An 18065-nucleotide genomic window follows, 5' to 3' on the forward strand; every position below is an offset into this window, starting at 1 on the left:
TGGTAAAGTTTCGAAAGGTTCATTCCAACGCCATTGTTCTAAAAGTAGCAAGCGTACACAGGTCGTGCAAGTATTTGGTGTGTTTGAACGAACGAAGAACTATACCTCGGAATGCCCGCCCGGCTGCTGCGGATACCAGCGGCACAGTTTTTGTTTCAGCATATTTCGCTTCAGGTGGGATGCACACGACATTTTTATCCCAGAATAGGTCGTACACTAAAAAGAAGCAAAATTCTGTGCTTGATAATGCGTTTATTTTCAAGATAATCACATTTCTGCGGCCAGATTGCCGCATACCTCGTCGGCGATAGCGGGCTTGTTGACAGCGGCCTCTCAAACCGGAAATGCAGCTTTCCGCACTGCTATTTGCGCGCGTCTGCAGCAGCTTTCGGTTCGAGAGCACGCCGCGCCGCCCACGCGTCAAATATCTGGCAGGTCCATATTGGCGATGGTGCGCGTTTTTTTCGCCGCGCGCGTCGAGTGTGCGCAGTCGGGCGAAAAAACCGGCTTGACGCGGTGAAAACGCTCCATGTGTTCCGCTCTTTATGAGCCACCGGCTTTTAAAGGGTTGCTTCACCCTCACCCGTAGTGCGGTACCGAGGGACCTTCTGTCCTTTAACCGAAACCGAACATAAAATTAAAAATAAAGCTTTATTTATGCAAATAAAAAAAAACAGACATTGTACAAACCAAGCAGCAGATATATGGCACATTCATTCATACAGAACAGGTTATGGTAAACAGATGCTTATGCATAGTCTACCACACTTTCTTAACCTCTGCTAAGGCGACAGCGATTATTGAGCGCGCTAAACAAAAAGGGTTGCGAAACTTTGTTTCAAATATATGTCGGTGGGTGTAAGCTTTTTTTCATGTTTAATTATTATGCGTTACAGAGTGTTGCAGTTGTGTTAAAACTGAAGTTTTGTTCGTACTTGCTATATTTCTTTCTTGGTAATGCTGGTGTTTTCTCCTTTTTCTTTTATTTTTAAGCTGCTCTGGTTTGTTAATATACTGTCTGTGTTTCTTTTTTTTTGTAATGCCGGGAAGGTGAGAGCCTCAGCTAGAATCCGAGTTTTCTCTCTGCCTCCCTCATCCTTGTGATATAAAAAAAATTGGCATTATTATTATTTATATTATTATTATTTCTCCGCTTCTGCATTCCCATTCCCGTCTGGACAGAATGCAGATGTCGAACTTTTTGTCTTCACATTGACATCTTCGGAACTCGCTCTCTTCATTTATAACGAATATTTGTAGCGTTGTATTCTACACAGTACTTTATCACAAATAACTTCTATTTTTTAGCCTAAAGATTGTATTTACTTCACTTTTGGTTTTTACCATGTTCGATGCTGTTTGTATCTTGAGCTGCTTTTTATCCGTTTCTTAAACCTCAAAGTTTATTTTTGATCCTACTGTCCTGCGTTCAATTCTATTTCTTTATTGTATTTCCCTGTATTTCTAGCCTGTGTTTTAGGTACCACGCACTTGTTGCGCCTGGAATGGTTGTTTATGTTTTGAATATTTCTATATTATTATAGTCAGTGACAGTTATTTGTCTGTTTTTTTTCCTTTACCTACCTTTATTTTCGTGATATGCTCTTCAATCCTCACACAGTTTATACAAAACATGCTACTCACTTATTTCTTTCTCTCCGTGACACTTTTCGTCTCAATTTCATTTCATGTGTTATTTGTTTCTTGTTTTGTGTTCTATCTGTGTGTGTAAAACTTGTGTGTGTATTTTATTTTTATTTGTGCTGCAGTACAAAGATCATATGGTTGTTCCTGCACAGATTAAATAAAAATTGATTGATTGATTATTATTTTTATTGTTCGTGCCTGCTCGGCACCAGAGAGGTAACCCGTGTGAAAGAGACCACACTTCTTTTTTTATTACATCGGGTCTTAACGTTACTTCTCGGAACATTTTCTCGTATAACACGCGAAAATATAGGCCATTCGTTAAACTCAGACTCACATCTTCGGGTGGAGCGGCCCTTCCCTTGTCAATAGTCCGCCTCGTTTTTGAATTAGGCATTAAAAATGCCACCACATGCACTCTTTGAGTTGTCGCTTCAGGAACCGATAAATTATCGAGTGGCAAGTGACAAAGCCAGCCACATTCTACACTGAAATCGGGAAATTCGGCTAAACTATTGTTATTGGTCACCGCCGCCATCTAACCTGGAATGCGTCAAGCTATCGCTGGGGACCGTTTTTACTGTGGGGCTCAACTGCTGGCTATCTCCATGTTCGCAAATAAACGTCGTGCGGGATTTATCGACGCCGCATATAAACTGGTTTATAATCTCTGTCTTGAAATGAGTGTCCCATATTTTCTATTCGAGCCCAGCTTGCATCACTATGTGTTGTGTGACCCTTACCTTTTAGATTCGTGCCCTGAGGAATTCCAAGAGACGGATAAAGGGGCCTTTCACTGGCAGCCTGTGGCTCATGGATCAGTGGCCAAGGTCGAGTGTCCATACGGTGCGTACAATCCAGCTAGCGAGTACCAATACGCACGGCGTAAGTGCCGTCTCCTCCCCAACGGCCAGACCGGCTGGATGAAGGTCTCCGCCCAGCACTGTCGCTACAAGGCAAGTGGAAACTAATTTTCACTCGCTGGTTCTCGTTTTGTGCGTCTGATGCGGTGTTCACACTGTCTTTCGTTATGCGGACATAGCAGGAAAGTTGATTTTGAATATTTGTTAAGGTGAAAGCCTTTAATGGCTCATGCTATCGCGGACAAAATGTATCCCGCTTTTGCGGCGGCTCTGATTGGTCGAGGCGGAATGACGTCATAGAGGTCTCGACCAATCACCGAGCACCACCACAGTATGCGCGAATGCGTGCCTTATATGGTCATATGCCAATCAACAATAAATTACTAATCAATGACAAATTATTTGATTATTCAATTACTAATTACTGGCAAATTAGACAAACTGTAATTAACTAATTAATTAATAATTCAGTTACCTTACTAATGGCTAACTAACTGATTAATTATTGAATGAATAAAATAATTGTTATCCACTAATTAGTGCTAGTTGCGTAGCAGAATGCGGCGCTCAGGCTTTCGCCTTTCACTACTTTAGTCACTAAAGTCCCTCGTAATTTTCTGCTTTGTTTCGCAGTGATGATGTATAACCTATCACCCGCTATGCTATTTTCTTCGCAGAGCTTTCAAGCAGCCGAAAACATCACCTCAGAGCTCGAGTTCCAGACGCATGATCCGAGCCGCATCCGGCCGGACCAGCTGCAGAGTTTCGCTGAAAAGATGGAGCCTCTCATCGACTACGCCATCAAGGACGTCAAGGTGGGTGCCTGAGCGCAGAGAGAAGGGGCATTTTACAAAATGAGGCATTTATACTCGATAACCATGTCGGCGCAGCATTAGGAAAGTTATAAAATAAAGGTATGAACAAAGGTGCCTACAACTGTATGCTCTGCCCATGTTAGAGTTCCATGTTACCCGTTGTGGGGGTTAAGCGCCTGCGGTAGTCTTCTGCGGAGCCTAAGGTCCAAGGTACTAACCAAGCGTGCTGAAAATTCAATTTATGCGATAGACAAAGAACAGCGTTTTGTATTGATAGTGTACATTGAAGTTCAATGCATGTCTAAATCGCTTGTTATGGGTCACTAGTAAGCTCAGTAAGTATTTTCTGGTTTTAAAAAGATTCTTTTGTAGTGTCACTGATGAAAAGCTTGCGCGCTGAACAGACGTTTTCTTCAGATAGCTTATTGGGCTTGTTGAACTTAAACGCCGACACCGTACTTCAGTTTTGAGAAACACATTGCAAACATGTCGGAAAAAATATGCGCGTAATTTCATACGAAAACGCTGACGAAACCGTTTCTGGTGCATTGTTCAGGATGGTATCATACCAATACGTTTCCCGTTTACTATCCACCTTCCCGTCGAATCGGACATACGTACTTCATATTTGTATGCGGTTTAGTGTAAGAGTAGGTGTCCACCGAGAAGTGAGGCAGATATTTTGCCTCCCTTTTGTCACGAACAAAACAACCAAATACTTTAAACACTTCACTAAACTGTTTCAGTCTGTCAGTGTTTAAAATTTACCGAATGAAAAGGTAAAGTTAAAAGCGCTATCGAGCTTACTCTTAATAATAATAATAATAATTGGTTCACAGGAAGGGAAAGGCACAGTATCTGTCACACTTGCTATGTGGACACCTGAACCGAGCCGCAAGGAAAGGGATGAAGGTGGGAGTGAAAGTGGAAAGAGAGAAAGGGGAGCCGTATGGAGGGCTACGGAGTAATTTCGACCACCTGGGGATCTTTAACGTGCGCTGACATCGCACAGCACACGACGCCTCTTCGTTTCGCCTCCATCGAAACGCAGCCGCCGTGGTCGGGTTCGAACCCGAGCTTACTCTTAAACTGCTGTTTTTGTGGCTGTAGGAAAAAGGAATAGAAAATGCACGGACCTGCTACTGGCTCTGTAGCTGGTTGGTTCACAGGAAGGGAAAGGCGCAGTATCTGTCACACTTGCTCTGTGGACACCTGAACCGCGCCGTAAGGGAAGGGAGGAAGGTGGGAGTGAAAGTGGAAAGAGAGAAAGGGGAGCCGTAGTGGAGGGCTACGGAGGGATTTCGACCACCTGGGGATTTTTAACGTGCGCTGACATCGCATAGCACAGGACGCCTCTTCGTTTCGCCTCCAGCGCACGTTAAAGATCCCCAGGTGGTCGAAATTACTCCGTAGCCCTCCACTACGGCTCCCCTTTCTCTCTATCCACTTTCACTCCCACCTTCATCCCTTCCCTTACGGCGCGGTTCGGGTGTCCACAGAGCAAGTGTGACAGTTACTGCGCCTTTCCCTACCTGTGAACCAATTTAATTTATTTAAACGCAGCCGCCGAGGTCGGGTTCGAACCCGGGAGCTCCGGCACAGTAGTCGGGCGCCTTACCACTGCGCTGAGCCACCTCCGCTGCCTCGTGAAGAGAGAAGAGAAAATAGAGAAGAAAGTAAAGGAAGAGGGAGAGAAAGAAGCGCGCCGCAACAACAGCCGTCATCCACCACCAAAGCGGCAGCGGGTGCAATGAAGGCCTACAACAGATAAAAATTCGGTGGCTGGCTAGCCCCCGCCGCAAGCGGCATTGACCTATACCGTCCCAGTCCCGTAGGGTCAGGAACTGCCACATTCACCCCCTCCTCCCCTCCTCCCTCTTAAACTGCCCCGTCGGGGTGGTGCAGTGTTAAGACGCCCGACTACTGTGCCGGAGTACCCGGGTTCGATTCCAACCGCGGCGGCTGCGTTTCGATGGAGGTGAAACGAACAGACGTCCGTGTGCTGTGCGATGTCAGCGCACGTTAAAGATCTCCGGGTGGTCGAAATTACTCCGAAGCCCTCCCCTACAGCTCCTCTTTCTTTCTTTCCACTTTTACTCCAACCTACCTCCCTTCCCTTCCGACGCGCTTCATGTGTCCACAGAAAACAAATGAGACAGTTATAGCACCTTTCCCTTCCTCTGAACCAATTATTATTATTACTCTTAAAGGGAAATTTAAGCTAACTCCATATGTTTTGTTTCTACCTACTAGACAAGACGACGTACTTTTAATTGGCTGTAGAGGCCTCTTCGTCAATTCGCGCCTGCTGTAACATGCCGGAGTAAACATATCGAGCGGCTGACCAAAACTGCTTAACCGCATATAGACCTCCTTCACTCCGGCTACGTCACAAAAATGCGGTGGCGCTGTCGTCGTTAAGGACTTTCGCGTGGTAGGCAAAACAACGCTTCAGTCGCTTTGCTTACCGTGATTGCGCGATGGCTTGCTGCTGTCGGGAAATGCAGAGCACCACGCCGACTGATCGCGTCGCTATGAAATGTGCTGAAAGACACACAAGAAGTTTAGCAAGCTTGATCAAGTTTCTTGCCCTACAATGGTCGCCGTAAACAGTGGTGGGCCGCCGCGGTGAAGCGCCAAGGCTGAATACCGACGCCTGCTCATCGAATATGCGGCAAACACTTTGTCACGGCTAAGCTGGAGATTATTCACCTTTACGCCAGAGCGGTCTACCGGATCAAACGTCGCGAATAACTCGAGTTTGGCCTTTTTACGACGCGTGGTGGGATCTTGGTATTTTTTTAGTGCCGGTGCGGGCGCGCAGGCAACACATGAAGACGAGACAGTTATATATGTGCTGTAATGCGTTGGCCTGTTTCTTTGTTGGAGTATGCATAGATGTTGTACCTACGTAAACTTTTCCTCAAGCCCGTTTTTTTTTCGCTCTGGTAATTGTATGTATGCGCAGTGAGCTGCTACGCAAGAGATCTGTGTTGCATTCCTCGATCTGTTATATATATGTTGTATGGCTAAACTTCGCCGCGTTCAAGTCAAATTATTTTAATCTACTTCCTGATGGTTCCCACTTCACGTTGACAGCCACTGATTTGGATTGGAGCTGCAGTTTTTATTTATGTTGGGCGCTTTTATTTGAATTCACAGCGACTGATTGTGAATGCGAGTTGTGGTGTTTATCCTACATTCAAACGCGGCCACAGTGGCCGAAACCGGTCTGGGCCACCCTAACTACGGAACCACAGGTGAAGGTAAAAACGGCCTCAGAAAAGAGGTCCCCAGAAGATACAGCCCGGAAAAAGGGTCCCTAGAATATCCATAAAAGTCACTTCAGGAAGCGGCCTCCAGAAAAAAATTTCACCGAAGAAATTGACTGAAAATCTGCCCGGAACTCATTTCGCGAAAATGGAAGATCTTATTGGACGCCTTTTTTTTTTTTTAAATAAATGTAACCATTGCTTTGACACTGGGTCCTCTGGGTGCTTTACACGTTTACAGGAACTGCAGAAAGCTTTGCGAGAAAGCATTGCGAAAAAAAAAAAGAAAAAAGGACCCCACCACTATATAACATCCAGTGAGTATTATGCAGTGCATAGTTCCCAGTTTCCAAGCTGGAAAATATCGCTGTTTAATATATGTCTAATCACCCGGCTAATGTTACACATTCGAGAGACGTGCTTGTCCTCGAGCAAACAAATTTGGGCTTCATACTAGTTTTTTTTCTTCGAACGCACGGCATCATTACCATATGTTTTACAAATTTCAAGCGGACAGGTAGAAAGAAGCACTGTAGCATAGATTACTCCGGCTAGACACGAGGAAACTCAGTCTACGCTTTTAGTAAACGGAACTACAGAACGTGAAAAAAACAAAAAAAGAACCCGGCGGGATTCAAATTATAAATAATGTTCAAGCTAAAAACATCAACACAGATGTAAGATAAAAACAGTAAAAGTCGATTACAATGAGCGCAATTCATCGCTGATAAGCTAAGCACCAGGCAAGGCGAAAGCTAGACTTTGCAGTTCGTTTGATTGCATCTGTTTGGGGGCGTTTTATCCGGGGTCATTTTTTCCGGGACCATTTTTTCCTGGGGCGTTTTTACCGGAACCCACGGAGCCACAGTGGCCGCTGCAGCTCGCAATTGTAATGCAAGCTAACAGCGTGACTACCCGTGATAAAATTGCTACCATTAACGACGGCATCCGCCCACGAAGAGAGCAGATATAACAGACGCGCAGCGTTGTGATTACAGATACGCAAATCCGTGCGGTGTCAAGGCTACTATTGTCATGCTAACCTAAATCTTCTTAACCATACAGCCGCTCGACGCTAGCGAGGTGTTTCGTGCTTACCAAGAACGCTCATTTGCCGCTGGGTGTGAAGAATCCTCCGATAACGCAATGATGCTTAGAGCGGACTACTTCGTACGCGGTTCGCGCGCTCTATTTATGAGCGAGAAAAATTGCCGTCAGCTTACTCGACTCAAAGTAGTTGTAAGCATCCGAAGCTTTGTTATTCCCGATGTGTTCTGTGCACAATTTTCTGGGAGAAAACAGCAAATAGATGTCAACGTCGCTCATTTTCCCTCGCTGGCAGGAATGCTTCTCCTGTGCGCCTTGAAAACAATCTCCATCGGTATGACGTGCGGGTCCGTGTGCTGCACGCCGGTTACGTAGAGGTTTTCAATGTATACATCGCTTTTGTCCTCACCGCTGAGGCTCACGAAATACTAGCGCATGGTAATTTCGTCTGCCTAAAAGGCGCCTACAAATCGCAATAACACGGCCTTGACAAGCTCGGCCACAGTGCCGCGGCCGCGGTCGCGCTTTTTGCCTACCGTGGGATCGCTGACGAGAGGAGCGCAACCTCGATCGTCTTGTTTGTTTGCAAACATGAAGGAAGTCTATAGGCAGTCGGCTACTGAAATAAAACAACCGTGTTTTGTACATTAATTGTTCACTTCAAAGGATTTCTCTGCATTACGTTCAGAACAATATACTGCGTTTTAACCGCCCTAAATGATTAAAAGGAACGTTGTTACGAACTTCATGGTACCAGTAAAAAGGCGCAGAGTGTTGCAAGGAGGATGCGAAAGCCCTATATTACTTGATATAGTGACAATGCTTTCGGTGACCGCTTCACGTTCTCGACTAGCGAAAAGTTCGCATCTACCAGGCGTGTTTTCGGTCAGTTGATTTCCTTAAACGTTTCAGAATCCTCTTATTTATACCTTAGTCTAGCAGAAGGCCAACCCATCGTTACTCAGGCAAAGAAAGTGATCTGTGGTGAAAGAAAAATCTAGTTAGATGATTTTCATCCCTGAACATGCATGTTTATACGACACAAGATAGTGGCCCGCCGGAGTGGCGCAGTGGCTGGGGCGTTCGACTACTGTGTCCAAGAATTCGGGATCGAATCCCGGTGTCGCCAGCAGCGTTTCGGTGGTGGTGGAAAGCTAAGCACTCTTGAGCTGTGCTATCTCAGTGCACGTTAAAAAACCCCAGGTGGTCGGAAATTCCGGAGCCCTCAACTACGGCTTCTCTCATAGTTGAGTCGCTTTGGCACGATAAACAACATAAACCAAACCAGGTCAAATATAGAGCTTACAAGGAGTTGGCCGTATGTTTTGGCCGTAGGCAGTATTTTTGGCATAATGTTCTCATTCTGAATGATATTATTTTTCACTGCTCCAGAGGACTGAGGAATCAATATATATACGACTAACCATTATATCTGTCTTGCAGATCGCGCAAGCTATGATCCACGTCATCAGCAACTTCCTGGCGCTCAACGACAGTGTCATCGAGGAAGGAGACGCGAATGGAAATGCCGTTGAAAAGTACGTAGCTTTTTCTTTATCCTTGGCTCTTTTTCAGGCCCTCTGTATACAGAATGGTCATTAGGTGCTTGTATGTTAACAATGGACCAACACCATAGCTTTCTAGAGTTCTAGCATTCCTTTTGTCAAGAAAGGTACAATTCTGTTCTTTAGAACAATCACTGGTACGCGAACCTAAAGGCAGAAGTGGCCAGCCCTCCCAAGAAGCTCACAGGAAGCATGGTCATTTGTAATCGTCCAAAAGGCTGAAAATGTATATTGAAATGCATAATGGCTCCCGGAATAAAGTGCCTTTCCTTTCATTATGATTGAAAGAATGGTCACACTAATATATAGATAAAAATACTGAATCGCAGAATTATTGCTTCAAATTTGCGGCAAGAAATTTGTCATATTTACTTAGAAGGGGAAATGATAGACGCAACGGTGACAGGCATGACGAGAATACTGTAGCTTTGTAAACTATAGCAAGGTTATCTAGCATGTGGTCTTGCAGTGTATGGAAAAAAGGAAGTAATGGTGGTTCTTAGGTTAATGAAGTCTTTTCGATCGAATTCAAATATTATAGTGGCGGATGGGGATATAGCCAAGAGTACCGAATAGATTCGAAGTCTGCGGGGATGATGGGGTTGCAGCTGACACGAAATTAGTTATTGTTCACACATGATAATATTTCGTACAAAATAAATAAATACAAAAAGGTGGTCCCATAGGAAAAATACTGTACTGACACCTAGTCAATGAGAGATGTCTTCCTGCGAGAATACACTTCAAGGTTAGCATGGTCAAAGATTATATTGATTAATTAGTTATAAAAGAATAATTGCCTGGTTGAAGCGCAGGCTGGTTTCAATGGTGGAGAGGTTCACGTCCGACGTGGTTCTGGGACCGGGCGCCCTCATCATAGAGAACGAAAACCTGGTGGTCAAGGCGGTGGCCTGGTCTCCCAAGCTGCTTTCGCAAGGCCAGGATTTTTTGAGCTTCTCGATTCGGTCGAACGGAGACCACTACCTCCACGAGAATTTCTCCGGCGATGACGACGAGCAGGACGATGGAGACGTGAGTGATATCGGTGCGTGTGTGAACGCGCACATCAAGTGTCCGACAAAAGGTTCTAGGTCCCTAGGTGCACATTTAGGCTTCGTAATCAGGCACTAAAGGCAGATAATAGGATATAAAACTCATTATTGTGAAGAATGATTCTTCTGTTATCCCTTCTCTTATAGAGGTTGAGAGTTTCGAGGGTTTTGTAAATGGTACGCAGAATGGCTCAGAAGCAGGTAGCATGGCTTAAGGACTTTTGAAGGAACCTGTACGCTTCTTTAGGCGCGAAGCTTCACGCAGCGTGCACAGCCACAGATCCCGATAGAGGCTGATAAATTTCAGTACATAGTGTGTTTCAAATACCTCAAGCCAGTTTGAGTCAAGAGAGCTCTTGCTGGCGTAAAAGGCACGAGAATTGCTGCATATATGTTGAACGAATCCATCTGTAAGGTGTTATTTAGAGGCATTTAAAAATTTTGCAGCTCCTGCGAGAATTCCTTGGAAAATAAGAAAGCAGTGCGCTAGGCAGCGACGCCATTGTTTATACATCGTTTTAAGCGCCGCCTCGGGCCATGATAAGCGAGTGGCCTTTTTACGTTCGACCTCCAAGGAGCTAGAGGTGAAAGCACCTATGAGAAAATAATCCTCCTCTACCAGGAATTCAACCGCTATCCTTCCGATCCGCAGCCGTGTGCTCAAACCAGCGCTCCACGTTGGCACTGTAGGAAACGCATCGTAATGCATCGAGTACCCTTTCCGAAATCCTGCTTGATCCTTTAGACTTTAAGCAACCAAAGGGTCAAGCGGGATTTCGGAAAAGGTACTCTACCATCGATTATATCCACACTATAAACCAGGGTATAGAAAAGTGCTTGGAATATAAACATACCCCTATACTTAGCATTCATTGAGTACCAGAAAGCATTTGATTTGGTCGAAACTTCAGAGGTCATGCAAAATTTGCGAGCTCAGAGTATAGGTGAGCTAACTGTGAAAGTATTGGAAAATATCTTTATAAACTACACATCAACCATAGTTCGGCATAAAGAAAGTGATAAATTTCCAAATAAGAAAGGTGTTAGAGGCAAAGGGACACGATCTCCTCAATGCTATTTACAGCTTGATTAGAGAGAGTATTCAAAGGCATGGAATGGGAGTAGTTAGGCATCAGGGTCGATGGAAAATATCTCAGTAATCTGCGATTTTCTGATGGCATGTCCTTGTTAAGTAACACATGGGACGAACTGGAACTAATCAAAAATCATCTAGACAGGAGAAACAGAACGGTAGGCTTAAATAATTATATGCAGAAGACTAAGGTAATGGTGAACAGCCTGGGAAAGGAACAGCACTTTAAATTAACTTTAAATTAGGTATCAAAGCGTTGGAAGTGGTAGGCGAATATGTCTACTAGGACAGATAGTGTCCGCAGATCGGTACCACGAAAGGGAACTAAATAGGAGAATAAGATTAGAATGAAGCGCATTTGGAAGGTTCTCACACTTTATGACGAGCAGCTTAGCGGTATCACTTAAGAGGAAAGTGTATAACAGTTGCATCTTACCGGTATTGACTTATGGGACTGAAACAAGGAGGCTAACCAAAAGGGTTCTACTTAGGTTGGGGACAGCGCAGATGTCTATCGAACGGAAAATGGTAGGTGTAACATTAAGAGATAGGAAGCGTGCACAGTCAGTCAGAGAAATAACTCAAGTTATTGATATTCTAGTCGAAATTCAGAAAACGAAATGAGTATGGGAACTACATGTGGTTCGAAGAGAGGATGACCAATGGTCTCTAAGAGTAACTTAGAGAAAATTAGGTGTGTGGAAGAAATTCGCAAGGGTCAAGTGGATGCAGATAGCACAGGACCGGCATTCCAATGAGCGTCACTTCAGAGGCCACAAAACCATCAAATCATTTACCTTTCTTTATTCCGGCCTTTCATTACATTACTGGGAAAGGTTAGTTGTTTATGGGATTTAATGTCGCAAAGCGACTGAGGCTATGAGAGACGCCGTAGTGGAGGGCTCCGAAAATTTCTACCACCTAGGTTTCTTTAACGTGCACTCACATCGTACAGCACACGGGCGCCTTGCTATTTGCCTCGGTCTAAAAGCGGCTTCCGTGGCAGGGATTCGATCCAGCGTTCTTGGGCACAGCAGTCGAAAGCCCTAACCACTGCACCAGCACAGAGAGGTACTACTGGAGAAGACGCGCCAAGAATTTTTTAAACGCTGCACTTTTTGAGGAGTTATTTTATGTAGTGTATGCCATGTAGTCGTTTTCCCGATCTGCTGCCACACTATTCCTACTGAGACTAAATAAATGATGTTACAGGTTTTAAATCAATGCCATTCTTATCGGTTGGTAGTATAGCTTGACTCTGACATTCAGTCATATGGTTTAAATATATGAGAGAAAGGTGGCCTCACTGTACCTTATCAGCTGAGTGATGTGTAAGACTTCATTTCACCTGCGTTGTAGCCCTTATGAGCCTCAAAGTACCCCCTACCTCATGGAAAGCTCATGTTGCTCATTGTATTAACGCATATGTGCCTCATGTCTTCACTTTTCTCTCTCTCTTATCTGCCATTCAGCCTGCTTTGTGTATGTTATTACGCAAGAATCACGACCCTACCTGCCGATCACCCTTTCTGCCATAACCTCTCTCCCTCTCTCTTTTTCTGGAGGAATTAGGCCCTTTGTGAAGGTCGTAAATGAGGGAGGGAGCGGCACAACTCTGCGTCACTTTGCCTCTTATAAGAGAACTTCTAGGAGCATTTATTTTCTCTCCTGTTTTTCCATACCTACGTCTCTGACATCACATCCTTTTTACAGAACATTGTGATCACCATCCCGTTCGAGGCGCTGTCGATGGCGATCAACCACTCGCGTATGGCTACTGGTGAGCCCTACCGTCCCATCCACGAAGTGGAGAGCGGCCCACGCATTGCATTTGTCTCGTACCGGAACGACAAATTCTTTAGGCCAACTCGACACAGTCTAACTTCATTGATCAGCGCAGGTGAGCAATTGGCTATGTGAATGTTTAAAATGCAAAACTGCAGAATAAAGCTTCTTCTGTAGGCGCATTGAATAACTGAGGCAAGTTTGTTGAGTTTTTGAGCAGTAGTGAGTGGTGTTATTTTTGGACGGCTGGCATCCGCCATTATTCTGTACCAGTGCTTATAGATCCACTGTCTGTATTCAGGTGACTGCACTTTGTAGTCACTACAGAAAATCTAAAGATGTCCAAAGCTTTACTGTCTATTATGAATATTTATAATAGTGCCAATCTCAGAATCTTTGGCAGAACTGCAGAGTTTGTGCCTAAGATCTGTATAGGAGCACTCAAGCAGAGGCCATGAACACAGGGGGAACAGAAATATCCTTATATTGACACATATTTCTTCCTTCTTGCACTAGGAGTAATCAACGCTCTCTCACTTCCTGTTGGAAAGTGAGTGAAAGCAACAGGCAGCACCAGAAAACGAGACTTAATCATGAATGCTGTTGGTAGGCACGATGTGTGGTCAATCAATGATCCCGCTGTCTGATTTCTTGTGCCGTAATTTTATAATGGCCGAGGCATTGGAGATGTCACTGGAAAAAAACATTTTTAACTAGCCGAATAACAGATAACTCTGGTTCAGCTTCATTACGCCCAGCTCAAGCCCCGAATTTAATGATGGCGACTGGAAACACTCCTTGGGAAATGTCTGTTCTGCACCAGCCCACCTTCCTTTGCCAATTTGAAGTGACGTGAGAAAATCATGGTATGATGTCTCAAATGAGGCGCGCACAAAATATTTTCGGAATTCGCTTCAAAACGGCATATTGAACCGTAATAAATAACAATAAATTGTCTCCGAGAGCGGTCAGAAGTCAGACACAGGAAGAGCTTCAAAGATCTAATGGCAGAGCTCTTCTGACGTTGACAAAGCAGAGACCATGGGAAGAGCACTTGACGACCGCTTCGCCTTGCCGTGGAGTCAATCCTGCTGCTGGCTGATGACGCAATTACGAGGATATTGGCAGAGAATGACCTAGGCGTCATCCTTGACCGTTGTGATTTTCCTAATGCAGGTCAAGTCGTTCTGTCTGCCAAAATTGGAGACAGTAAGATCGAGAACCTTACTGATCCCTTGGTGTACTCATACCCGACGTACAGCACAAAAAGATACGTCTGTGCATTCTGGGACAACCACAGTGAGTATCCAGCCAAGACTTCACTCTGAGTTTTGTTTGTTCCTAATTTGTGTGAAATTCGGAGAATAATAAATTCCCGAGCCGCGCGCAGCTCGGGAATTGACCTGAATTGCCGGCATTCTTTAAAATTAAGACCCCCAATCTTTCCGGCCTACTTATTTAGCCATGTACACCAGCATATTGTCATATATTGGGAGTCAGTACTTCTGAACGGGATGTCTAAACTGCCCCTGTAAGTTGGAAAATCCCCTAGATGTGACTAACGTACTGAACGGAAAAGTCTGCTATAGATTACGACATATTGGTGCGTGTCAGATTGAATTTTACCGCACGGGGTTGATTAATATGTATACACACATTCCTTAGCATGGGGTTATTTTTATACATAGGGTCAACCAAAGAGGCCAGCATGGGCAGGATTCGAACCTTCGACGTGACGCTCAGCAACCTAGTCTGGTTTTGCTAGTGAGCTGCTGCAACAACTACATTTAACCTGACGTTTAATATTTACATTTGATCTTCTAACACGAATGCATTTTAATCTTGCCTGCTTATACACCACACATATTGAAAATTCTGAACAATAGCAATTGCTTACACACTTGGCTGAGTGGTTCTTTATAAGACATTGAATCATAAAACATTAGATTGCAAAAATGTAACCTCTCCTAACTGCGTTTCTTAAAGAACCGCCCCTGTTTTCAGGAAAAGAATGGTCCACCGTCGGTGTTACGACTAACAGGTCTGGAAATGTGACCGTATGCAGTTCGACTCACATGACTGCATTTTCGCTGCTGCTGGTAAGACCTTACCTTTCCAAACGTAATTATTACCGTGTCTTCATTTTTTCCCGTTTAGGCTTTTTAGCAGAGTAAGCGGTAGCAAGAAAGCGCGACGAAGGCAGCTGGCGTTGAAAACTGACCTCAAAACGTTCCAAGCGAGTGCTGGAACGCAACATTACGGTAACATCGAGAAGAAAAAAATATTAACAAATTGTACGGCGGTATTGTAACACGCCACTCTCTTCCTGCATGGCATGGCTCGTTACAGCTAAAAGAACGCTACAGCACGCGACTTGCTGCAGCGGTCTCGATGAGTCCCAAGTACCTTTTTCTAAAGAATTTTCAAATGTGTCTCACATTCGATCATGGTGAACAGAGTATTGCATCTTGCCTTAGGATCTTCCAGCTCTCTGTGTTCTGATTTCCTGTTTTCTTGAGTCTTCAAATAAGTGCAACAGTCGTTAGCCACGATGAAGCCCGAAACTATATGAGGGCAGTGTCCCAGGGGTGTAAGGTTTCAACTTGAAGTTTGCGAATTAAAACTTAAGTGAACGCTGTATTCACATAAAGACTGTCACAGAGGCACCCTAAATTAGACGGCAATCGGACATTTACAGCATCTTTGATGATCTCAGCATACGCTGCATTCAGAAGGAAAGTCAATGCTCACCTTATCAGAAGCTAGTGCTTAAATGAAACGTAACGAGCCCTGTTCCCTGTCTCACCTGAAAAGCGACCAAACAGAAACATTCTGCTTAAGACTACCCTCTTCTTCCACAAAACTTCCAACATCAGGAGAGAGATTTTGAAGTGAAAGAAACTTACTATTCGTTGCATGCTACCGAAGTGTGCCCAGTCCATGGTACTCTCGCCAGGTGTGTGAATGTGTTACGTTGCGTTAATACTACGGCTCTGAATATGAGTGTAAGCCTCTGTTCATGCGTTTATTATCAGATGGATAAAAAAGAAACAAATCAAAAGAAACAAACCACGCCGAGCCGGGCTTTCGAATATTCAACGGCAGGTGCGGATCCACTTCGCTTGCCTCTAAACGAGATCGCTATGCTGTCACCGCAGCCAAATACTCATTGATTGTACCTGTCTCTCCTTCAAGCAGTGCACTGCATGCCGTTGCCTTCATCAACTTCCATTTGTACATAATAGATTCAGATTTATTTAATGACTACTTCATGCACTGCTACCCATAATGGTATTTTTTCCAGCTTTCAGTTCAGTTCAGTCGTTCAGTCGTGTCCGACTCTTCGTGACCCTATGGACCATGTCACGCCACGCTTGCCGGTCTCTGACTATCCTCCTAACATCACATAACTTCATCTGCAGTGCCTCGAGGATGCCATCTAACCATCGCGTTCGCTGCCTACCCCTTCTCCGGCGACCCTCAACCTTTCCCAACATCAAATCGTTCACCAGCGACTCCTCTCTTCTCACCAGATGACCAAAGTAGCTGAGCTTTAACTTTAGAATTTGACCCTGCAATGAGCAGTCAGGGTTTATGGTCGATAATATCGACTGATTTGATCTTCTGGCAGTCCAAGGAACTCTCAATAGTCTTCGCCAGGACCACAATTCAAACACGTCAATTCTTCGGTGGTCAGCCTTTTTCACAGTCCAACTCTCGCATCCATACATCACAACTGGAAAGACCATGGCACGAGTTATACGGATCTTGGTTGGCAGACTAATGTCTCTGCTCTTTACTAGGCGGTCAAGACTAACCATTGCTCTCTTTCCCAGAAGAAGGCGTCTCCTAATTTCATGGCTGCAGTCTCCTTCCGAGGTAATCTTGGAGCCCAAGAAGAGAATATCTGTCACAGCTTCCACTTCTTGTCCATTGATGCTCCAGGACTTGATAGGGCAAGACGCTATGATCTTTGTCTTTTTTTTAAGCCCAGTTTAAGCCCAAACTTCTCACTCTCTAATTGTACGCGCATCAGAAGGCTCTTGAGTTCCACTTCACTTTCTGCCATTAAAGAGGTATCATCCGCATATCTAAGGTTGTTAATACGTTTTCCAGCAATCTTCACTCCAGCTGAAGACTCGTCCAGACCGGCCTTCCTCATGATGCACTCTGCATATAGGTTAAATAGGCAGGGCGACAGTATGCAGCCTTGCCTCACTCCTTTCTCAATCAGAAACCAATCAGTAAGACCATGCCCAGTTCTGACTGTGGCCTCTTGTCCTTCATACAGGTTCCTGGGGAGACAGATGAGGGGAATTGGAACTCCCATCTCTTGGAGAGCTTGCCACAATCTGCTGTGATCTACGCAGTCAAACGCTTTCGCATAATCAATAAAGCAGAAGTAGATGGGTTTCTGGAACTCTTTCGCCTTTTCCATGATCCAGCGAAGGTTGGTAATTTGGTCTCTAGTTCCTCTGCCCTTGCGAAAGCCAGCTTGCACGTCCGGAAGCTCCCGATCCACATACTGCTGCAGCCTACCTTGGAGGATTTTCAACATCACCTTGCTAGCATGCGAAACAAGCGCGATTGTGCGGTAGTTGGAACAATCTTTGGCACTGCCTTTCTTTGGAATGGGGATGTAAACTGACCTCCTCCAATCCTGTGGCCACTGCAGGGTTGTCCAAATCTTCTGACATAATGTATGCAGAATATTAACAGCGTCATGGTTGAGATTTTGAAGCAACTCAGCTGGAATGCCATCAATTCCGCTAGCTTTGTTCTTAGCAAGGCTGACTAAGGCCCATTCACCTTCACTCTTCAGAATGCCTGGCTCGAGACCAGTAATCACAACCGTCTTATGTTGGGTTCGCACATTCGGGTCCTTCTTGTACAGTTCTTCTGTGTATTCCTGCCACCTCTTCTTTA

At 44.8% G+C, this 18065-nt stretch overlaps 1 protein-coding gene across 1 annotated transcript in view; it reads left to right on the plus strand.

Annotated features, from left to right (window-relative positions):
- LOC146179121 (uncharacterized) overlaps positions 1-18065 on the plus strand; it is a 79349-nt gene that overhangs the window by 48433 nt on the left and 12851 nt on the right. The window contains exons 6-12 of the mRNA XM_084578809.1: positions 2398-2603; positions 3188-3325; positions 9088-9182; positions 10025-10241; positions 13068-13254; positions 14316-14438; positions 15144-15238. Of these exons, the coding sequence (XP_084434935.1) occupies positions 2398-2603; positions 3188-3325; positions 9088-9182; positions 10025-10241; positions 13068-13254; positions 14316-14438; positions 15144-15238 (1061 nt within the window). The remainder of the gene's footprint in view (positions 1-2397; positions 2604-3187; positions 3326-9087; positions 9183-10024; positions 10242-13067; positions 13255-14315; positions 14439-15143; positions 15239-18065) is intronic.

The sequence above is a fragment of the Amblyomma maculatum genome, chromosome 9 (assembly GCF_055883805.1).
Source record: "Amblyomma maculatum isolate TAMU_Amacu chromosome 9, ASM5588380v1, whole genome shotgun sequence".
NCBI lineage: Eukaryota > Metazoa > Arthropoda > Arachnida > Ixodida > Ixodidae > Amblyomma > Amblyomma maculatum.